This window comes from Lontra canadensis, unplaced genomic scaffold (genome assembly GCF_010015895.1).
Source record: "Lontra canadensis isolate GAN:19392208 unplaced genomic scaffold, GSC_riverotter_1.0 scaffold120, whole genome shotgun sequence".
Lineage (NCBI taxonomy): Eukaryota > Metazoa > Chordata > Mammalia > Carnivora > Mustelidae > Lontra > Lontra canadensis.
Genome location: NW_022631114.1, coordinates 1,571,039 through 1,595,711, shown reverse-complemented (window position 1 = coordinate 1,595,711; position 24,673 = coordinate 1,571,039). Strand labels below are relative to the sequence as shown.

Below are 24,673 nucleotides of genomic sequence, written 5' to 3'. Positions count from 1 at the left end.
CACAACTAGCAAAGTGGCAGAGCTGGAACTCAAACATCCAGGCGCTGAACCACGACCCTGGGCAGGTTATCTTTGTAAACAGAGCACTTGACAAGAAACACTGCCTAGACCTTAAGAAGCACCTAGAGAACCAGTGACAGGCTGGGTGCCTAGCACATCCGGGACGCTGCCTGGACTGAGAACCATGCACACTCAGGCTTTGCCAGAGTGTTTGTGCCACATGGGTGGGACCGTGACCGCCACCCCAGTGGCAAACCCTGGGGAGCCCCCAGTATCCTGCACCAGGCACCACAGCCCCTGGTCTTCTGATACGAGAGCGTTACGCCTTCTCAGTTACGGACACCACATTCCTTTAGAATCATTCTGCTGCTGGATGCTGTGGGGCTCCAGCTCCCAGACCATCTTCTGAATGTGTACAAGTCAAACGAGAAATGCACATCTTTTCATCCAGTAATCCCACAGGAGGTTTTCTCCCACTAGCGGTTTAGAATATAAAAGGGAGACGTACCCACCCTCCTCTGTATTCTTCCCCACAACCCCAAAGTTCACTCACCTATTAAGAGGTCCCTAGCTGACTGGAGGGACCTCGGAGAGAAGAGCTTCAGGCCATAGACAACGTAAGTGGGAGGGTGCCGGGCTTTGGCCCCTGTATTAAGAAGCAAAATAAGGCCACACAGCACACAAAAATAGATTGGTCTGCTATATGTTATGATTTGGTTGTGTCCCTAGAAAACAAACACAATGTCTGAATGGTACCTATTATTTTGATTAAGTGACAAAAGCTTCATAGTCAGTAATTCATATCATCTCATACAACTTACGCCATAAATCACATCCCCCCCCCCGCCATAATGCATATACACAAAACACCAGGAAAAGAAACAAAAAAAAAAAAAACACCTCGGATACTTATTCTGACAAGAACAAGAATATCAAAAAGAATGTTATGTCTTTCAGACTCAACAAGTCTTAGCTGAAAATTTAATTACCATCCTTGGATACAATTTAGATCTAATTCAGTGCTTCCCCAAGAGCAAAATATCCATTTGTATTCTTCATTTCAAGAGCAAAACTAATATAAGCCATTGCTTGCTTTACATGGTCTACCTTGAACCCTGCTATTAATAAGAAACAGAATTATAAGTGGTGGGCTTTGATTTCCTTGTCTTAAAAAGCAAGATCGCACAGGTGCAAATTTATACCCACAGAGACTGCATAAAATGTCTTAGCGTGCACAGGGAATAATCCAATTTAAAAAAAGTCACCATTTATATACATTTTCCTTTGAGGAGAACCAAAAATTTAACAGGTCTCATCTTAGCCCTCAAAATATTGTTATGAGGAGAAGTAGAAACATTTTTATTCTTCTCCTTGAATAGATAGAAAAATTAAGGAAAAGATATAAAATCAAATTTTCCAGGGCAAAAGCCAATGAAGAATTTACATGTCATAAACCAATATACAATTCGTAAGGTTCAAAAAAACCAACAACAATGAATTAGGGGGAGAATTTTCTTTGCAATTCATGAACTACTTTGGGTATAAAAAGTAAAGATTAAAGTGATATGGGTTTGGATGTGAATATTTAAAGTCACTGCCTTGAACATGTTATATTTAGAAATGCAATTTAAATTGCCACTGCTTCTATAATAGAAATGGTCCTATTCTGAGACCATCTTTTAATAGGAAGGAAAACACAGGCTGTCCATGGGGGCTGGCTATGTTTGGCCCTGAGTCCAGACTCAGTCTTGAAAGGAATATTTGTACTCTTATGAAATTTCCTTTTGAATCCAACTGGGTCATAGATTAGTGGGTTTGGGAATACTTCTTCTGCGTTAAAAAAAAAAATTGAAACGAAAGCCTAAGTGAAATCTTAATATATTTCGTATCAAGTGAAAAGCAAAGTAACTTGGTTGGTATAGACAGCTACTTGATATACAAACGCGTGAGCATGCGAGATATTCCTCAAAGTGACATCGCTTAGGATATAAAATTAAAGAGCTGCCTCCCTGTTGCCCTGATTCTTCCTTTTCCTAAAAGGTTAAAAATACATTTTCTAGGAATGGAGATTCTGGTCTTGAACAAGTTTGTGATATCATCTAAAATCGGCCAAGTTCAACTTTATGTATGGACAGGGGAATGCTCCCTTCCTAATTGTAATTTAAGGGGCAAAACTTGCGCTGGCTCGCTGGCAAAGAGCCTGCCCTCATCATCATGCCAAAGCTCCGCTTCCCTTCCCGTCCCAGGCTTTGGGTCCCTAAACCATTCTAAGCATATCACTAGTGTGTGGCATAGATGCCACTTTTATTTTTCTCGATTCCTAACAACGCCTTCTACAAATATCCACTCCCCTGCTCCCCAATTCCTTCTTTCACATACGAATCAATCATCAGACCCCTGAGGATGGATGTTTCTTTCATCCGATAGAAAAATTCCACTCATCCCACCAGGTAAAGTCTGATCAGTCTTTTTTACAACTCATCCAACTGTTTCCCATGTGACTTCAACTTTAAAATACCCTGGGGGAGAGCCACAGCTTCAGCTATGGGCATCTTGGAGACTGTCTGCGTGTGCAGCTGGATTTCCTATCAGGCCCCCCCCCCACACACACGTACAAGGTCACGGGCCTGCCACAGGTGTGGGCTCCAGGCATTACACACGGGTGTCCTCTGCTTCCTCGGTCCGCGGGGCAGGAAAGGGCCCCCTCGGACCTACGGAGTTTGCACACCTGCTGGTCCGGCCACGTTCAGGGGCCCGGTATTTTTGTCGGCTGCTGTGAACAGCCAGGGCAACAAGAGCTAACATGTATCCCACCCCAGGCCCCAGGCTACCCACATGGTTAATCCTCGGTACAACGCTAAGAAGTATTTATTATTCTCATTCTGCCAAGAGTAAACAGAGGCACGCATTCTATGCCTTAATTTTTTGCCAAATTAAGAAATCTGTCCCCAGCCTGAGGATCTGTGCTGGCCACTGCATCCTGGCTCCCAACAAGAACCAGGAAGAGGAGAGCATTCGGCACTGGGACTCAGCCTGACGGCATGGAATTTCATCCACAACCATCATTCTTTAAACACATACTGCGAAGCAAATACGGGTCTGGGGAACAGCATTAGCAACAGCTTTCGGTGTTGACTTTTCCTTAAAGAGCTCTGGAGGGGGGAGCAGGGGAAGAACTATAACCTCAGGCTCCATCCACCGCCCTGGGACACTGTGTTACGGACCTTGAACCGCCACCACTAGCATAGGAGTTTGCTGCTTCATAGTTTCTAGCGATGGTGCAGCTTCTCTGATTCGGACTTCATCGCTCTGTGCTTGCTGGTAAGTTCTTTTTTACTTTAGGGTTAGTAACTCAGCTGTCCGTTTAGAGTCATCTGAGCATTTTTTTTAAGTTTTTTTTTTTTTTTTAATTTATGTATTTGAGAGAGAGAGAGAAAGCACAAGCAGGGTGAAGGTCAGAGGGACCTTCCCGAATGGGAAGCCTGAGGTGGGACTCAGTCCCCGGACTCCAGGATCATGACCTGAGCAGAAGGCAGTCGCCCAACTGACTGAGCCACCCAGATGCGTCGTCGGAGCATTTTTAACGATATACTTCAGTTCCCCTTGTGTGTGGAGCAAAAGGAGGAACACGGGGTGGGGGGCTTCTGCCCACGGAGAGCAGAGCCCCCGCAGAACCTGAGCCAGTGAGTAGGCTGTGACTCCCACTTGGGGTGTAGAGGAGAACCCAAAACATTTCAGAGAAGGCAGTAGTAGATATGCAGCAACCAAAAGTCCAAATAACTCCTATCAGCTGTTAAAATGCTACTTCCATTTAAATACGGTTGAAATCCGATCGACTACTTTAAAAATTGAAAAGGTGCAGGCGAATGAGTTTCTGGAAGCTCGGTTTATAATTTCACATAGTTTATAATTTCATTTCACAGAATGATGTATTTCAGGGCCAGCTTGCTAGCTTTCAGGTCTGTGAATCTTGACAAACGGGTCAATGCTGTTGTCCAGCCAAGGGGTACGCGAGGCGGTTGAGGCAGTACCCCTCAGAGTAGGGGCCGAGGTGCCATCGCTCTGCCTGCACCCACCTTACACGCTGGCCCACTGCCTCAGCACGTCCCCCAGAGGCAGCGAAAGACAGACGGGAGGGAGGTCACTTAAGTTCCGCCCCTATTTCATGGCAGAAATCCAGTAGATAAGAATTCAAAGAAGGCCATTTAGAGTGGCTCAGGCTCTAAAGAACACTTTTTTGGAGCAAAGTAAGTACATAACTGAAGAGATAAATATAATTTCATTTTCAATCAAGAGCCACAAAGACTAAGTTGACCTCATTTCTAGGACTGAGTATTGAGAAAATTTTTATGTGTCATTCAAGATCATTCCTCTGATAAATGCTAGGGGATCAAGGTCAACACCGACAGCAGTAAGTCAGGTAGACAGTACGTACCCTCAGCGTGACGTGATGAAAATCTCTCTTCCCCTGGATGGCTTTGCTCCCAAAGGTGTATGACCCCAGTCTAATCATAACATAGACGTCGGATAAATCCCAGCTGAGGGGCAGGCTACAAAATCCCTGACCACTACTCCTCAAAACCATCAAGGTCATCCAAAAAAAAAAAAGAAAGTCTGAGAAGCTGTCACTGTAACAAAAGCAGTGTGCTATCCTGGGTGAGTTCCTCAAGCAGAAAAGGGATATTAGGTTAAAACTAAGAAAATCTGAGGAAAACATGGATTTTAGTTCCTAATAATGTGTCATTATGGGCTCACTAATGGTGATGGATGTGTGGGGTATATGGGAACTCTCTGTATTATCTTCCCAAATGTTCTAAAATAAAAAAGTTTATTTACAAAAAGCATTCCTGGGGCACCTGGATGGATCACTCTGGCTTCAGCTCAGGTCATGATCTTGGGGTCCTGGGATGGAGCCCCATGTCGGGCTCCCTGTTTGGGGCCTGCTTCTCCATCTCCCTCTGCCCCGCCCCACCCCACCCCCGCCCATACAGACATGCACAGTCTCTCTCTCAAATAAATAAATAAAATCTTCAAAAAAATCATTCCCAGTGATTTTTTATAGAATAAGAAGTGGTACTAAATGTCTTCCCTGTAGAGTAGTCAGAGCTGACCGACCAGAACACATAACAAGTTCAGCCCTTGCTCTTTGGAGTTTGTACTGTGGCGAGGAAACAGGAAACTTACTATATTCCAGGCCCAGTGCTAGGCTCACTGTATGTATTGTCCAATTCAGTCTTTACCAAATCCAACTGAGGTTGCTCTTATTATCCATATTTTACACCCTCCAAAAAACAAACAAACAAACAAAAAAACCTGCTAAGATTTGTCAGCTCCTTCCACAGTACCAGGCACTGTGCCGAGCACTTGAGATGCCGTCTTGTTTCATCCCCACACCATCCCATTTCATGATTTCCTCTTGCACAGGTGAAAAACTTGAGATACAGAGAAATGACTCGCCCAAGATCTCCGGGTTTGTACGCGGTAAGGCTGGATTCAAATCCCCAACCCCGCGCGCTACCCCAGGGTGGCTCATGGGGCATCTAAGGTCACGGCCCACCTTCATCCTCTGGGGGCAGGGTAGGGGGCGGATTCCCAGGGGCTGCCCCAGCCACACCCACTGAGAATCCCGGGGGCTGGGAAGGCCCCCGAGTCTGTCTCTGCCCAGGACCTGCCCGTTTCTTGCTGCCTCTTAGACACCCTCCTGAACTTCGCTTTCGGGGTAATCCACGGCAGTAATGGCTGGTTAGACCGCGTGCCCACCCGGGGACGCACGGGAAAAGCCTAATTGTCCGTTACTCCGTGCGGCCGGTCTCTGATCCTCAAATGCTGCTGGGGTCCACTCAGACCGTCAAGTTTTTTAGGCTCGGCTCACCTAGACCTGTTTTTTTCATAACCAGATGCATCCTGTCAGCCCCTAGGGTCTATTGTACTGTATCTACCAGCATGACATTAATTCTGCATTTATATCTGAAAAAGACAGAGTGCTTTTATTTTGCTATCTTCTGGCTCGAACCACTGACTCAAAATCTGGCCTCTGTGTGCTCTGGAGGGAAACAAAGAAGAAACTTCAGCCATTTGCTCTAAGAGCAAGAATTGGCTGAATTTGGGGATAACCCCTCCCCAGCAGCGAAGTTAAGTACTTGGGGTCACGTGATGCCCAGGGCAGGAGTCGGTGGTGACCCCGAGAGCCACCTCGGTGGCCAGACTTGGTTTGCTCCCCTGACCACCTCCTTCCTGAGGTTTTCACATTTATAAACTGGAGATCACGCATCCGCCTTCTAAATGCCCACATGGCTCAGGCAGATGACAAGAGGAACCATTTCGTACCTCTCGTATTTTCTCCCCCCCCCCCCCCCAGAACTGTCAGCAAGCTGGCAATTCGAATCGGGGGCTAATCTACCGAGAAACCTATGTGAGCAAATCATATTAAACACAACATCTGACGACGACAGTAAGAGAAGTCACTTCTTAATCTCTGTGCGTAGTCTCGCTCAGATACAGGACGGCTGCCTGACCAAGCCCTCTAGGAACTCGACCGGTTAAGGCACCATAACCCCAATTCAGAGCAAGGACAGAGGGCGGCCAGCCAGGACAGGTCCACAGGGATTGCTTGGGCCGTTCCCGCCACCACCTCTCCTAGCACGGTCTGCATTATTGGGGAAGGTACATGCAGAACACGAGCGTTTAATAGCATCTAACACCCCTCCCCCAAGTCGCCCAGGAAAGCGGTGATACCGAAGTGCCATTACTAGAAAGGAGGGTGTATTTCCTGAAGCAGGAGGTGGATGTGACATCTAGGGAGGGCTTGAGCGAAAAGACTGCAGAGCTCCGCATCTCTGGGCACACCACCTGACCCAGATTTCTGACGATAATCACAACAATACATCTTAATACCCTAATTATGCTGCTTCTACTTATCCCGACATTCAAACTCTGGAATAAAAGAAGATGTATTATATGTAAACCAATTATGGGGAACAGAGGAATTCAACAAGATAGCAATGTATGCCATGTGATCGTCCAATTATAAGCTTTTCTTAATTACTATGGGCTAAACATGAGCCATCACAGACTTAAAAGCAGCCCTAAATCCTGGATATGAATTTTTTTCAAAGCACAATAGAGGGAAGATCGAGCTTTCTTTCTCTGGAAGGGTTTTGGCTCAGGGACGGGGTTGTGCGGGGCGGCACACAGCTCACCATACCAAAAGAAAGAAGGGCCTCAAAGAGCCGAGAGGTTCTCCAGGCAGGGGCTCGGCACAAAGGTGTGCAGCTGGGGTACCTGCGGGGACCGGGCCAGACCCCATCGCCCAGCACCCTGCAGGGGCAGGGCAGCTGGGTCAGTGGAAACCATGCTCGTGGGAGGACGTCCGAGCACCAGCAGATTGGTACAGTGAGCCCAGAGGCTCTGCTCTAAGTTAGCCCAAAGTTGTGTGGATGAAAAGTAACAATATTCTTGCAAAGGTGGGACAGGAGATCAGCTTCAGGTAAAGAACGTAATGACCTGTGCTTACACAAACGATGTTACCAATGATGATATGTCCCGCTCACTCAGCATCTATGCTCCAGGTACCATTTTAAAGGAAGTTAAAACAGATTATTTAATCCCCAGAGTCATTTTCATTATCCTTGTTGATAGGCAGAGAAACAGAGATGTGGCAAGTGCACATATCCCGCCCAGAGTCCAACATTCAGCGGAGGAACCAGAAAACAGAAGCAGGCAGGCTGATGGCCGAGGGCAGTCTTTCCCACCCTGGGCTGCATGGTCGGCCCTGATGTGAAGCCAGCGGGTTTGAAAAGACCCTCTGTATCCTGTCACTAGCCCCCTGTCCCCAACCACCATCCCCACCACGCTCTCAGATGGAGCCTGAACTTGGCAACCATGAGTTCTCATTTCTATTTCCATATTCACTATATGTACATTGATATATATTCTGCCTTTTGAAAAGTTTTTCCCCCCATCTTTAACACAAACAGACAAGACAAGCTCCTTGCCCGTTATTTGCAACTTACGTGGATTGGCGAGGCAGGGTCAGGCTGAACGCTCTAGAACAGAAATCAGAAGTCTCTGTGTCATCATCTCATGATTTCAAGGGTACCTTAGTGACGGTAAGAATTAGAGGTGGTCTTGCCTTGAGCAGGGAGTACTGGCAGCTGGCCATGACAAGGCAGAAGAGGAGCACCCACGCGTCTTTGCAAAAGCCTTGGTTCAATGTCAGAAATCCGAGGAGGGAGACCAGGACAATGAGTAGAACCGCCAGCACGTTTTCCTTGATGTCTTCAGTCCTGCGTAAGATAAACAAATAAAAACAAAGGAGATAAAAGATAAGCCTATTTCTAAAGATCGCACGTGAATGCGTCTCAAACGACTCGCAGAGACAGCAGAATAGTTGCCTTAAGCTCACCTTTATGTTCAGTAATGAAATTTTAAGGTTTCTTTCTTTTCTTTCCCTCCTTCCCTCCTTCCTTTCATTATCCCTGTATTTTGCAAGCACACTCCATGTTTTAACCCCAGTTTCCTGTTATTAAAATAAAAGAAATATAATTCCACTGCGTCTCCGTGATCTCTACACGGGGCCTCATGGTTAGCTACTCTGTCCGCTGCCTGAAATGCATTTCAGATGAAGAGCTGCGCTGGTTCCTCTAGAGGGGGAAGGTGTGCATTAACACTTAGCTAAAGCAGGAAATCCCTTCCAGGTACAAGCTCTGAAGCCAGAATCTGCTTCCCAGTTTGTGGAGCCAGGAGAGCTCCATCCCGAGAGCTAATGTGCAGAGGGTCTAACAGAGGTGTGCCAAGACCACAGTCTCCCTGGGTGGTGTCTTCTTGACAGACCTCGAGTAAGAGGTGTGAGTTGTGGAGGGGGGCTTGAGGATGCTGAGACAAGGAGATGAAGGCTGGCTCTTGGAGGCTGGGTAGGATGGGAGGCACTAAGGAGAGGAGAGGCTGCTAGATGGGAGCAAGGGCATTAATGGGTCAAGAGCTCGGGATGGCCGGCCAACAGGTGAGGATGAGCCAAGGCTACGCTTAAGACTTGAGATGTGACCGACTTCTGTGAAAGACAACAGGCAGGGCATAGCGATGGGAGGAAGGGGCTGAAACGGACTAACGGAGCATGGCGTGGACTGCAAGGTCAGGAGTGTAGATGGGCCATTCCCAAGAATTCTGACCGTATTTATAGGCTCACCAATGTTTGCTCATGTACATATGTTATTCTTAGGAAGGGACGATTGTCTACTTCATTCCTGGCAAGTAGCACTCATGAACATTTTTTTTTTAAATGAATAGACTTTATTTTTTTTTAAGAGCAGTTTCAGATTCACAGCAAAATTGAGGGAAAGTATGAAGAGTTCTCACATAGCCCCTCCCTGCAAACACACGTGCGCACGTGCAGGCATGCACACACACACACACACACTCACACCCTGTCCTACCATCAACACCCCCCCACCCGGAGTGGTACATTTGTTATAACCAGCCAACGGTGACACATCATTATCAACCAACGTCCATAGTCCACATTATGGTTTATACTTGGTGTTGTACCTTCTGTGGGTTTGGACAAATGTATGGTGAATGTATCTATCCACTATTACAGCAGCCCGCAGAGTACTTTTACTGCCCTGAAAATCCTCTGCTCTGCCTCTCCACCTCTGCCTAAACCCAACTTCTGGCAATCATGGATCTTTTTACCATCTCCAGAGATTTTCCTTGTTAGAAAGTCAGATAATCAGAATCATACAGCAGGTAGCCTTTTCTGGTCAGTTCCTTTCACCTAGTAATATGCGTTTAAGGTTCCTTTGTGTCTTTATGTGTTTTGATAACTTGTTTCTTTTTATCGCTAAGTACTATTTTAATACACAGATGCACCATGGTTTATCTATTCACCTATTAAAGTACATCTTGGTTGTTTCTAAATTTTGACAAGTCTGAATAAAGCTTCTATAAACATCCATGTGCAGGTTTTTGTGTTAACCTAAGTTTTCAGTTGATTTGCTCCATGGAGCATGATTGCCGGGTCGTATGGTAAGAATATGCTTGGTTTTGCAAGAAATCACCAGGTTATCTTCCAAAACGGCTTTACCATTTTGCATTCCTATTAATGATGAATGGGAGTTCCTCCTGCTCCACACCCTTGCCCACATCTGGTGCTGTCAGTGTTTTGGATTTGGTCATTCCAATAGGTGTGTGTGTCTCCCTGTTGTTTTCATTTGTCACTCCCCAACAATGCTGTGGAGTATGTTTACATAAGCTTAACCACCATCTGTACGTATTCTTTGGTGAGGTGTCTGTTTGATCTTTTGCAGATCTTTTAATCAGGCAATTAAGATGTATAGAATCAAAGTGCATAGACATGGGAAGAACTCAGATATTATGATGCTCAAGCTGAAAGTTTAAAAAAAAAAAACTTCTGGAGGGATCAAAATATATTTAGTAAAAGGGAAAATTCATGAAGTTTTTTTGTTGTTTTCCACTATGCACTTCTTACAGAGCTAAATATATTTTGTTAGTTCAGGTCCATAAAATTCTTTATGTATTTTTTAGTGCGCTCATAATATTTTGATGTATACTTAAAAATATCTAAAGGCTCAGGACCTTTAAAACAATTTTTTTTCAATTAAATGAACAGGCTTTTTTCCTATTGAGGGAGAAAAATAATGTTCCTGAAAAAATATTTTTCCCCAGATTCTTCTCCAGCGGGACTCCATTCCCCTGGCCCAGCCCCCAATCCTCCCACTCCCACAGCGCCCCATGCATCTCTATTTAAATACCAGGTGAAAAAGTTTACTCCCTGGGCAAGGAGCACCATGATGAAGGCTGTACTTTAGAAAGATTTATCTGGCAGAGTTTGATGAGATGCCCTAGAGGGGAAGCAGCAGAGCAAGGATAAACAACACTCCAGGGGAGAAGGAATGAGGGTCTGGAAGAAGGTCAAGGCTGGGAGGCTGGGAAGGCGATGTGGCTTTGAGACGCAATACAGACCAGAGCAGAGAGGGCTTTGAATGGACTATGTACAGTGAACGGTTGACTGAAAAAATAAAGATGACTCCAAGAGTTCAGTCTGGGAAAGAAAGGATCTTGGCAGAGTCAATGGCAGAAGGTGAGACGGGGAGCCAGTTTGCAAAGGGAAGTGGATTCATTTGATTCACACAAGACTGCTTGCCGCAGCTCTATGTACTTGGAATACATAAGTGAACAAAACTTCTGGAGCTTTCTTTCCAGTGGGTAGTGGCATAAATTAGTAATATGCACAAGAAATATTATATTATACAGCATTTGGAGATGATTAACATAATCAAAAAATAAACAGACAAGGTAAGAAGAATTACTAGCGTCTGGGTAGAGAACTGTTGTAATTTTCAGCAGGAAGGGCAGACCACGCCCCACTGAGAAGGGACTTCTCAAGTGTACAGCACCTGGGGACTCCAACATGGGGGGCCGGGAGGGAGAGGTTACCTGCCAAGGTGACTGTGGTATGAAGGAGTAACCAGCAAGACAGAAGGAAACCAAGAGAGGGCTGAGTCCGCGAAGCCAGGAGAGGAAAAGCCTACCAAGGAGGGGAGCTGACTCTGTCAGAGGCTGCAGATGGTCTAGTGCAATGACGGCTGAACGGCCAGGTCGACGGTGACCTTGACCAGGGCAGGCTTGGGGTGGGTTCGGGGAGTGAATGGAATGGGCTTATGAGAGAGTGGGAGGCAGAGGCCGCAAGCCAGCTCTTCCTGGAGTTCTGCTGCAAAAGAGCGCGGAGAAACCTGACGGTGGCCTGCGGGAGAGTGGGCCGGGAGGACTTCTACGGATGGGAGAGAGGAGAGCATGTTCTCAAGGTGACGACGGTGACCACGAGATCATGTGAGAAGCAGGAACACTCTTCCCGCCTCTTGTCGCGCGGCTGACTCTTTCTCTTGTTTCTATCTCCGTCTGCCTGCTTCGCCTCAGAAAAGGCTTCTGCAAGCCCCTGTTGTGACAGGAGTGTCCCTTCTCCCCCAGTTTTCTCTACCTCAGGCCCTGTGTGTGTCTTTCATGGCACCTACTCCAGTCTATTCCAGCCTACCTCACACGGCAGAATTCAAGCTCCATGAGGGTAGGGCCGTATACCCCTTGCCCACCGCAGAGCCATGCACGGAGCAGGTGCCTGGCATCAGCGGCGTTTTAATCTGATGAATGAATGAACGAATGAATGAAATGACGCCCAGATGGGCAGCTTTCTCTTTTAGATGCCAACCCAGAAAATAAGATAAATGAAAATAAAACCTGAGTGTTTTGCAAGATGGGGTAATAGCAGAATAAAAAGTAAGAGAAAATGAAGGAGGGTGCCTGGGTGGCTCAGTTGGTTAAGCGTCCGACTCTTGATTTTGGCTCAGGTTGTGATCTCAGGGTCCCGGGATCAAGCCCTGTGCTTAGTGGGGAGTCTGCCTGAGATTCTCTTTCTCCCTCTCTGGCCCTCCCCACCACGTGCTGTCTCACCTTCTAAAATGAATAAATCGTTTTTTAAAAAGAGAGAAAAAGTCATTCTCCTTTTAAAAAGGAGAATGAGGACAAGTCCAAAAATATATGAGCAGAATGAATGCTGAACTGAAAACAAACAGGAAAGGCTTCAATTTTAAGAACCATGAAGGTAAGATCAGAAAAGGAAATATTTTCAAGGAAGATCAGCCTGAATTCCAGAGTAAAGTTGAAAATTACCAAGCAGAAGGCCTTAAGCTATGGGAGTTTATAGCAACGATTACTTCAATTTCAGTGCTTATAATTCACCGATTTCTTCTACTTCTTGCCCGATTCTTTGTTTGCTTTTTATTATGCATTTATTTCCTTCATAAACTTTAATTTGGCAATTCGAGTTCATTAATCCTTGTGGAGCTTTAAATACAATGTCCCCCAATGAACACCAAAGGTAATTTATTTATGCCTTTTGAAATTTTACTATCAGAGTAAAAAACGTGAAATTTATTGTGTAAATTCCTGCTCTCTTAAACAGACATTTCAGACCATCCCTGTCCTAACTAAGGAGGCGAACTAGGGAGGTGTGCCTTAATACAGCCCTACGTTGTACTCAAGGCCAGGCTGAAGGGCTGATTTCACATGCCTGGAGTCTGTACTTCTACAAAGCTCCCAGGTGATTCTGATCCACAGTCCTGTTTGGGGAAAACACTCCTTGCAACGATCCCATGCTGCTGGGTTTTTCTAGGTTAGTGTTTGGGTTTTTCTTCCTCAGTCCTCACTGGCGGCTCGGGGTTCGTGCTGTCTTATTTTCCCTTTCAACTGGCCACGAGCTGGAAAACCAGCTCCCCTCATGTGCTACGAGATGCCCGAAAGTGGGCTTACATGGGCTCTGAAGATAGGGTGATTTCTCCCATGAAGGAAAGGCCTAAATTTTAGCATCTGGGCTTAACAAAATCTACTTTGGCTACCTTAATTTCATTGTATTTTTATTTATTTTTCTTCTTTCTGGGTTCTGGAACACATTCCAGGTCATACTAACAATAACAGCAACTAATACTTAAAGAAAACTTTGTATGGCTAACTTGATTTAACCCTTGAAATCTCTCTGTATACAGATTATCCCCATTTAACAGACCAGAGACTGAGGCACAGGGAGGTTTCACACCCATCCTTAGATCACAGCACTAGTCAGTGGTGGGCACTGGGCCTGATTCCCAGGGTCTCCCCACACCAGCTGAGGGACCCACGAGGGACCCACAAGTAAGGGAGCTGCTATCGCTACACATCCTTGAACACTGCCTTCTAACTCACTGTGACCTGCCACAGAAGTGATTAAAACTATAAAACTATAAACTTTTAAAAACTGCAATAATCTTCATCAACCTTTTTAAGACCTTAATTAAATTTCCAGTTAATCTGTTGCCACTGAGCACATTTAAATAACCCACCTAGAAATCTATAGAATATTTGTTTCTAATATGAAGGGTTAACACAAGGGAATCCAACTGTCAAGAGATCCTTTTTGACAGAAAATAAAACTAATATTTCAGGGGAAAAAAAGTCTGCCTCATCTAACAGGATGCATTATCTTGGACTATTTCAGTTACGTTTAAACATTCATCTTAAATGTGCGCCCCTGGGGTGACATAGCATTGTGAGAAAAACCATTATAACTCCGTTCCCTAGCTTGTGGGTCCTGAAATTTACTATTGTAATTTTGCATGACTGTAGTTTTTTAGTCTGTGATCACACCACTTAAGACATTACTATAACAGGAAGTCACTGGGGGACCAGCTACAGCAAGGCAGGGGATCAGCCTTCCCACAGCCCCCACTGGCTGGCATTTAACTGTGAGAATGCGTTTGCTGATGATGGCATCAGTAGACATCTTGAATTTTCAAACCAACCTTCCCATCAGAACAGCGTGGCACCTGAGGATCAAAATCCTGATCTCTGTAGATCGTGAGATCAGCGGGGCCAAGAAAGAGGCGGACACGGGAAGGCTCTGACCTGGCCCCAGATCCACCCGTGACTCAATGAACTGGACCCTCTCCCGTCTCCCTCCCTGTGTACTGACACAACTCCAACCCCACATTTCATCTTAAGGATCAATGCAAAGAAGAAGAAAGAAAGAGTAAAAGGGTTTAAAAGGAAACATTAACATTCCAACTGGTGTATCTCTTCATTTGCCCTCATCTCCCCCTGCCCACATCCCATGGGCCAGGTTCCAGGCGACCCATGGAACCTCAAGCCTTCCTACAGAAATGTGGGAAGCCATGCGGACACCAAGGCATGACCCCATCCCCAGAGCTAACCTCAAGTCTAAGCCATGTTCCCCAATTCTCCTATCTCCCACTGTCTCCAACAGTCAGGATCTCACCACTTCACCTTTGGGTCTGCAACACAAAAGGTATGCATCTTGAAAACATTCCAGAGAACATTAGCAAGTGGCAATTTCTTTTTACAAGCATGCGAGGGCCCTTGTGTGCCCCCACTGTGTCTTCCATCCACACATTTGCGTGCTCGGCGGGCTTACCGGTCCAGTAACGCCAACAAGGTAAGTCGATCGTACCAGACTTTAATCCACTTGCCGGGGAAAATGATAAACTTGTAAAACTGCTCTCGGTTGAATTTTCCTTGTGTCGAAGAACATGACGCATCTTCCAGATCCTGACTCAGATGCTTTCAGGTACCAAAAGAAACAACAGAGAAAGCATTTCATACTGACATGGTATTGACATAAATATACCTCGTAATAACAAAAGTACAAAAAGCAGATGTTCCGATTCTGAAACGTAAACCAACACACGTCATAAAAATGGGTATTCTCAGAGAAAGGTAACGATCAACAAAAATAGCCTTTCTTACCGAGACACTTCCATTCCGTTATAATGTACCATTAAATTTATGCTACTCCTATCAAAACACCGCTGTTAATTAAGCCCGAGAAAATAATTCTCATAAAAGATCAGGATTCAACAAAAGATCGGAAATGCCTTAATTTTTGAAAGGCGTGTTATTTAATAGAATGTTGAAATAAATATTTAAATTTTACTAAGAGTAAAAAGGTTTTCATTGCCAGTTTTCTAGGTTGTTGGTGAGACCTAAGATATGAAACACCAAGATGTCTATAGAAAAAAATCTAAACCAATAAAACAAATGGGAAAGTTTAATTCCAGGTTTAAAATGTGTTAGCCTCAAATACATCCCAGGATGGCTTTAATTTTATGGAGAAGAACTGAATTTTCAACAAAACAAAACATAGTCTTCATGGATATGTCTAACATACAAAATGAGTAACTCTTAGGAGCCTGACACAAGGCTGGGCATGGGAATATCAGGGAGAATATGGCAGACACACCCCGTGGCATCCCACTGCCAGTAAAAAAATACCCCTTGGACATCTAACAGTCACACAGACTCCAAACCAGCCACTGCTTGATACCATCTCTAAAACATAAGCCATGAAGACAGCCTGTTACGATGGCATTTCCAGGGACTACATTTGCAATTAAATATCGGTTCATAGTTGTTTCATTTATTCATTAGCAATGAGGAGCAAAATGTTCCATATTGCTGGACTTCTCAGAAAACCAAACATCAGGCTCTCCAAATCTAATGAATTTAATGTTGACCTCTGTCATATCCATCTTCAAAACATATCCGGTTTTCCCTTCTTGTGCTGTTAAATAGAAGCTACCGGGCACACCTGCATACCTTCTCACCGTCAAGCTCAGGTGCACTCGGTGCTCATCCTCCGTATCATCAGTGAAAGCCCCAGACTCTGGGGTACCTTGAGATATTGTTCCCTACACTGAATAACACTAGATATCATGCTTTTATTTTTTTAAAGATTTTATTTATTTATTTGACAGACAGAAATCACAAGTAGGCAGAGAGGCAGGCAGAAAGAGAAAGGAAGGGAAGCAGGGTCCCTGCGGAGCAGAGAGCCTAATGTGGGGCTCGATCCCAGGACCCTGGGATCATGTCCTGAGCCGAAGGCAGAGGCTTTAACCCACTGAGCCACCCAGGCACCCCTAGATACCATGCTTTTAAAAAATACATCATTGTTTAAACATGGAGTGAATGCAAATACACATCTTTTAAATGTACATAGGGTATTTTAAGGAAAAAAAAAAAAAAGCTAATTCAGAGCTAGATGTGTGGCTCTCACCCAGTATAAGAAAAAAAACATTACCGTTAGCATAAAAATTCCCTGTGGGCCACCGCTTGGTCCCATCCTCTTCCCTCTTGCCTCACAGGATCATCACTGTCCTGAATGTTGTGTTTATCACCCTCTCTTCGCTTCTGTTTTACATAAAGCCCAGCGGTTATGGAAGCTTTGAATGTTCTTATGTATCGAATCTGTTGAATCCTCCAAGTTTTATTGTTATTATTATATTGCTCTTTTCTAGTATCCAGTGCTCTTATCAGATCTGCTTGGTCATTACATGGCCTTTTGCTTCTTACTCAGACTTTCAACCTTTTCTTTTATCTCTAAGACATACTTAGTCCATATTCTGAATCTAAGCATTATCGTTTCTAAATCCTTTGAGAGTCCGATTCTGCTTTCTGTTTGGCATTGCTGGCTCTTATTTCTGGTCTATTTTACAACTATTCACTTTTCCTTGGATCCTTATTAGTAGGAATTCTTTGACAGCAATATTGAAGCTCTGTTCTTCCAGTTTAAAACTTAACCTCTGTCTCTGCTAGGCACTAGAATACCACAGCAGCCTGGCACCACTTTAAAATGAAATCTTTGTGTGAGGTGCTTGGACCGGCCATGTGATCCACGGTGGAGAAGGGCTGTGAAGCCACCCCGAGGTGTGAGGCAGGAAGCTCTGGGCGGCCCCTTAGTGGGGATGGTGTTGACTGAGTGTTGACTGATGTGGCTTCTCGAAGTCACAGGTTAAGTGGAAAGACTCCTGTTAGACTTCCCACACTGTGCTCTTCCTGCCATTCTCTGGGCACAGAGGCCATTAAAAATGAAGCCCCCCACATGCACCCCAATATTTATAGCAGCAATGTCCACAATAGCCAAACTATGGAAAGAACCCAGATATCCACTGACAGATAAAGGAGATGTGGTACACACACACACACACACACACACACACACACACACACACAACGGAGTATTACTCAGCCATCAAAAAGAATGAAATCTTGCCATTTACAATGATATGGATGGACCTAGAGGATATTATGCTAAGTGAAATAAGTCGGAGAAAGACAATTATCATGGGATTTCACTCATAAGTGGAGTTTAAGAAATAAAACAGATGAACATAAGGGAAGGAAGGGAAAAATAAAACAAGATGAAACCAGAGAGGGAGACAAACCATAAGAGACTCTTAACTATAGGAAACAAACTGAGGGTTGCTGGAGGGGAGGTGGCTGGGGGGAAGGGGTAAATAGGGGATGGGTGTGAAGGAGGGTGCGTGATGTAATGAGCACGGGGTGTTCTATGCAACTGATGAATCACTAAATTCTGCCCCTGACACGAACAAAACAATACAGTATAAGTTAACTAAACTGAACTAAAAAAAAAGACACAGCCCCCAGGTTCCTCTTTGCTGTTGGCCATTGCTTGTCGCTTCTTGCTACTATCGGTGAGACTTTTCTAGGTGCCCCAGCCCTCTGCAGATCTTCTATGTCTAACCTGTATTTTTTTTTTTTGCCACTGTGCTTAAAAAAACAACACAGAATTTACCATCTTAACCACTCATCAGTGTACAGTTCAGTACTGTTAACCGTATCCGTACTGTGGTACTACAGATTTCCAGAACGTCTTCACCTTCGCAAACTGGAACTCGGTCTCCAGGAAGTACTAACTCTCCCTTCTGTCCCCAGCCCCTGGCAATCACCTCTCTACCTTCTGTCTCTGTGTTTTGATGAACCTAGGATCCTCCATAAGTGGAATCATAGAGTGTTTGTCTTTCTATGGCTGGCTTATTTCATTTGGCATAATGGCCTCAAGGTTCACCCATGCTGCAGCAGGTGTCAGACGTCCTTCCTTTTTAAGTCTGAATACCCCATTGTGAGGACGCCCCCCATTCTGTCCCTGCATTCACCAGTCTGCGGACGCTGGGTTGCTCCCACCCCTTGGCTACTGCACATAATGCTGCTACGGCCAAGGGCATGTAGACATCTGCTGGATTCTTCTGGAGCGATGTCTGTGGATCTCTGCTTTACGTTCTTCTGGATGTACACCCAGCCGTGGAAGGGCTCGATCATTCTAACCTCTACTTTCACCCGTTTGTTTGGGCTCTGTACTTCTGCAAAAAAGCTTTAAGATGGGCTGTAATTTCCTGTAGGCTGACACACATAAGGCACAGGAGACTGGTAAGGAGGGCCAAGACCAGACAAGGGATGAGAACAGTAGAGAAGAGCAGCCGTGAAGGTGGAGGAGGTGCCACCTTTGAAAGATTGCGCAGCTTCTCCTCGACCTCGACAGCAGAAGGTTAGACTTGGGCAGACTTTTTCTCAATTCAGTGGAAGTCGCCGGGGTCAGAATGCCTGGCTTGCATCAGGGGCTTCATGGGGCACCACAGCAGAGCTCTCCAGGGAAGCCCATTTTACCACCTTTGTTCCCAGATGCTAGTGCTCTGACTCAGCTACGGAACATGAAGTTATTCTTCAGATTATAAAATATTAAAGCAAACGGCATTTCAAGGGGCAGCTGATCATCACGAAGGCAGGATCCAGGACGGCCGTATACAGGATGGACTGGCTGTAGCACTGCAGGAAAGTTGAGACGGTAAGTGCTGCTTGTGTCTGGGAGTCTATTCCGACATGAAAGAGACCGGAGCAGAAACTGTGTCTTGTCAGCCAGAAGACCATCTTCTGTTAATGACAAGAAATTAATGTGGTTTATGATAAACCTCCCCCAACAAAGGGGAACTTTTTCCTTTATGTCCCACAGACAAAGAGTGCCAGGGCTACCACAGTTTACTGCTTTCTGATGTGGGAATTCAGGTCAGATGGGAAAATAGGTCAAGGGTAAGCAGCAGCAAAGATGACAGCATTCTTCGGAATTATAAGAAAAATACTGGCCTTAAGTTGAGGTTTAATATTATACCCTTTGCTGTTAGGGAAGGTCCGTATGAAAACAAAATCACATGAATATTCACATCTATAGTGTTTGCAAACTTCTTAAAGATTCTAGTAAGTTGTGCTATTTTTGCTCCTTAAATAAAAATCCTTGTTTAAAAAAATCTCAGAAGTTAAGGCAAAGAAAAATGATTTGACTTCTCTATTAGTTTCGGATTGGGCGGGCTGACACAACAGAATGTTCTGAAGGTGGAAGTCTGAGTCTTCTAAGGCCTTTCTCCTTTGCTTGTCAATGGCCGTCTTCTCTGTGTCCTCACGTGGTCTTTTCCCCGTGTGGATCTGTGCCTGAATTCCCCTCTTCTTAGAGGGATACCAGCCCTATTGGATTAGGGCCAACCCTAATAACCTCTTTTGAACTTAATTACCTCTTTAAAGATCCTCTCTCCAAATACAGCCCCATTCTGAGGTACAAATCAGCCCATAACTTAACTTCCTGGACGAGAAAATCAGGTTCATGGAGTTTCACTTTTCACCTTGGCTAACGAGGAACCTCAGAGCTAAATGTTTCCGTGGATTACAGCAATTATTCATGGCCTGTTTTCTGGTACAAATTCCAAATAATTGAAATTTTTCTCATCATTTCGGTCGTTCATTTCCTTGCCCATCCAACAAATACTTGTTGCACAGATTCCCTAAGCCAGATCCTGTGAGTACTGTACGCTGAGAATTCAAAGGATAACAAGAAAGAGTTTGTAGCTTAAAGGGGTTTGACAAGTCTTGGGGGGCAGACAAGCGATCTAGCCGTCAGAACACGGTGATGAACAGCAGCATATCAATGCCTGCGTGTCTAGAGAAGGAGAGAGGAGTAAGCCATGGGAGCAGGTGCGTTAGATGACCCTGGAGGGAGTTGGGAGTAAGGGGTCTAGCAGAGCTCCTGCGGAGCATCAGCAAGACAGGGCTGGCCAGGGTAGGGTTCACGATGGAGACTGAGTCTCTGATTTATGTGAATGCATAGACACACTGGCCAAAAATTTCTTTCGGTCTCTGATTCACTAATTAAGCCTGAGCGAAGAACCACCATGTCACACTGCCCAGTGGGCTAGGCTCGCACATTTCATTCTACTATTTCAAAAAAGAGATTAGCAAACATAGTGACAGGGCGTAAGGTGAACACAAGTTCTTTTGAAGAGATAAGATAAATGCATTGTTCACACTCCCCGTAAGGATCTGTATTTACAGCATAATATGCGAGGCTCCTTTCATGAGTCTGAATTATCTGCAACAATTGAAATGATTAGCATATTCAGTTTAAGAAGGGGTGTGTGTGTGTGTGTGTGTCCATGGTACATTTCAGAAATATTTTTTGGTAATATTAAAATATTTAAGAACGTAAAGGTCCATCCCTCTCCCCTAAGCTACCTGAAAGTTCTACCGCTCAAAATAATGATACCTTCAAGAGCTCCATATAACTCATAAGAATTTGGGGACACCTGGGTTGCTCAATCAGTTAAGCATCCAACTCTTGACTTCTTTAGGACATGATCTTTTTTTTTTTTTTTTTTTTTTTTAGATTTTATTTATTTGACACACAGAGAGAAAAATCACAAGTAGGCAGAGAGAGAGGGGGAAGCACACTCTCCGCTGAGGAGAGAGCCCGACGCGGGGCTTGATCCCAGGACCCTGAGATCATGACCCAAGCTGAAGGCAGAGGCTTTAACCCACTGAGCCACCCAGGGACCCCTTCACATCATGATCTTAAGGTTGTGAGATGGAGTCCCGAGTTGGGCCCTTTGCTGGGCATGGAGCCTGCCTGAGATCATCTCTGTTCCTCTGTCTCTCTGACCCTACCCTCTCCCCACTCAAACATTCTCTCTCTCTTAAAAATATTTTTTTTGATGATATTAATCATTATCATTGATTGTATGACATAATTTTGCCATATATGATCTCTAATCCTCATAACATTACAAGATCTCTTCCTCATAAATGCTATTATCCCAATTTAAAACGTGGTGAACTGAGCCTCTGAGAGGTCAGGTCGCTTTCCCCGAGGCCCTGCTTGGGAGGAGGAGTGTGGGACGCTGAAGCCTGCTTTCCTTCTGCAGTCTCGTTTAGGGGAACTCAGCAGAAATCAGAGCTCAGACATTGCTCACTGTTAAGGCCGAAGCCACCTGAACAGCTAAACACAACAACACGGATGGGTCCCCCTGTGAAGAAACAAATTAAAAACACAAATTTGAAAAGGAAACCATCAGAAAAATGGACAATGACCAAAGTAATTAGGATGAACAATAATGGAGATCAAATAATATGTTACTTAAAAGGATCTTAAAGTCAGACTTGGGACTTGGAGCATGAACTGTACCTAATAAAAGCTAAAATATAAAGGAGGGCCTGTTATGCGGAGGAGAGCAAGTGACCAGGCCTACCGTCAGAATGCACACAGGTGGGTTTAAGTTGTTGGCCTCCTGTCAAGGGCAGAAGTGTAGAGCTCCCTGGAAAAGCTCCTGCAGGGAGAGGCAGAGGAGTAAAGAGGATACAGTATAGGTAGTAGGCCAGTCAGCCCAATGCTGGGATGGGGGAGTTGAAAGGGCCTCTGTTTGGTTGTCAGAAGTGGGCTCATGAGACATCATGGTGGAAGCTGCTGGGGAGAGGTGAGCAGAACTGGAAATCTCAATAGTGACCAAAGGATAAAGTGAAAGGAACGTTGGGCTGGGATGAGTCCAGCCAATGTCCCAACACCAGGGCCTTCTGCACTGGTTTCCTTAGATGATAAGTCTAAGGGAAAATCACACCTAACCTCCAAGATTTCCTATAAGGTTCAAGCTCCAAGTCTTGGCTGACTTCAAAATTCTTTTAAATAACATATTATTTGATCTCCATTATTGCCCGTCCTAATTATTTTGGTCACTGTGCATTTTCTTATGGTTTCCTTTTCAAATTTGTGTTTTTAATTTGTTTCTTCACAATGGGACTCATACGTGTTGTGTCTTGAAGCGTTTGCTCTGCCTCTCCCAGAGTCATCCTCATAAAGGTGTGCTGAGTAAATGAATGAACATCAGTAAGTCACCTCTTGATAATATAATGGAAGCCTTCATCTTTTAAGCCCCCTTGATGATAATGTCATTTGCTCTAAGAATGAAATCTCTCTTCATGTCAAGATTCTCTTTAAGAATCTCTGAACGTTTAGTATATAAGTTTGTCATAAATTAATAAAGAAAAATCCAGACTATTTTCCAACCATGGTGAGCAAAAGGCATCCCAACCAAGGAAGCCCTTATGGGATCCCTGCATCTTGGCAACCAAAGAACGATGTCGTGAATTTCTAACGTGCTTGGAAGAACAGTAAGACAATGACAATCCTGTTCATGTCAACGAAGGATACCGGGCATTTAAACGGCATCTTTCCCGTGTTCACCCCATAGACTACCGTGCAGTGAGATAGCCACAACACAGCCACAGCATGGACTTCATAGTAGGACCTGACTAATTCTGTCAGTCTTTTGACCACAAAACCAGTTTCAAGACCCCAGATTCTGGAACCTTCCCAGTGGGGCCGGAACGTACCCGTGGGGTTTCCGACTGGGTCCTCCGAGCCACCATGAGTAGCAGCTGTTGTTGAAGTGCACTGACCGCTGGGTCCCCAGAAGAAGGGTCCTGACTCTCAGATGTGGTGGTGCTGGACGAGCTGATCTGCATCTCTCTGGGGAGCGGCAAAAGACAAGCTCTGGTTACGTGGAAGCGTGGGAGCATGGGAGTCATTGGCTCATTACCCACAAACACAAGGACACTGGGGATCCCCACTGTAGGGAGCGGCTAAGCCTTCTACAACCATTATCCCCTTACATGCCCAGGGAAGGGCTGACATTTTGATGCGACGCTATCCGCGGGCAGAAGGACGATCACCCTGCACACATTCAAGTTACTCAGGCTGCCCAGAGTTGCCGCGTATGGGAGCAGGTAGGTAGATCCCTGGTGTTCTAGAAATGACGACCTTAATTTTCTACATAGTTCGTGGATGGGGAAGTGGAAGCAATGGTTTCTAGCTTCCCAGTCTGTGAAAACAATAAACAGTAGACTGGGTAATTCAAAGACAGTGATCAGGAGGAAATGTTGACAATCTAGCATCTCTGTTACCTCCCCCAACCCCCAACACACTCCGCATTCCCTCTTCACGCCCCCCAAAGCAAAGAAGGTGCACAGGGGGTACAGGAAATGCCTCAGATAATTGGAAAAGAGGACACCACTAAATTAGTTGTAATCTATATTAAATAGTTTTATTGTCTTTAATCACATATAGGTTGACAGGATGTAAATTAATAAAACTCTTCCAGAAATCTCAAGCCTGGCATCTTTCCTTTGGCTCAGAAAGCAAAAACTAGGACACACTTCTCCACCTGCTTCTCTAGCAGGGTGCCAATCACCTTGAGGGGGCAATCCTGACTGCCTACCCTACAGTCATTTCTAATGGAATTCCTGCTAACATAGCTCCAATTTTATTCACTCATCCAAGACTATGGCTTCAGAAGAGAGACTAGGTCCCTCTCTAGTCCTGGGGATCAACCCTGGTCATTTTATGGGCATCACTCTAACCCCATTTACCCTGGACCAGTGCCTAGATTCAAGAAGGGAGAACGTATCCTAAAAGGCCACTGTGGCACAAAAGGGAGGTGGCTGAGCATATCAGGGAGCCCGTGCATAAGTTTTTCTATTTCTTAGAAGATCACAAAAGTGAGGCACTCTCTTACTCCCGGACTTTAGACGCTACATGAGTAAGAAACATTCGGGGCTGCGGCAGCCACACTGTCAGCATGAGGAAAAAGCCTGAGGACAACAGAGCCAAGAAAACTAATTTCCTGATGACAATATTGAATGCCTGAATTCACTAACCTCCACTGATCATATCTTTGGACTTCCTGTCTAACCCACTGTGATTTTGGGTCTTATGAAAATTGCAGCTGGAGCTACCTCAAGAACGTAGGTGCTACAACTAACATATGCCTTTCTGATTTCTACCTCACATTTCATTATAAAGCCCCTGACAGGTTTTTGGATCTTTCTTTCTCTTTACTCCTTATGGCTGCATTCACAGACACGTAAATATTTATCCCATCAGAACAGTGTTTTAAATAGTCCCACTGTACGCACACACATGTGCACACACACACTTCTCTACATTTTT

The 24,673-nt window shown here is 44.9% G+C and overlaps 1 protein-coding gene across 3 annotated transcripts in view; it reads right to left on the bottom strand.

The window, feature by feature from the left end:
- The window catches only part of PCNX2 (pecanex 2), a 305,450-nt gene that overhangs the window by 197,958 nt on the left and 82,819 nt on the right, over window positions 1-24,673 (bottom strand). For all 3 annotated transcript variants that reach the window (XM_032841083.1, XM_032841081.1, XM_032841082.1), the window contains exons 9-13: window positions 23,059-23,194; window positions 14,975-15,120; window positions 8,132-8,285; window positions 8,013-8,045; window positions 554-725 (exon numbers count right to left, since the gene is read on the bottom strand). In XM_032841083.1, coding sequence (XP_032696974.1) covers window positions 554-725; window positions 8,013-8,045; window positions 8,132-8,285; window positions 14,975-15,120; window positions 23,059-23,194 — 641 coding nt within the window. The remainder of the gene's footprint in view (window positions 1-553; window positions 726-8,012; window positions 8,046-8,131; window positions 8,286-14,974; window positions 15,121-23,058; window positions 23,195-24,673) is intronic.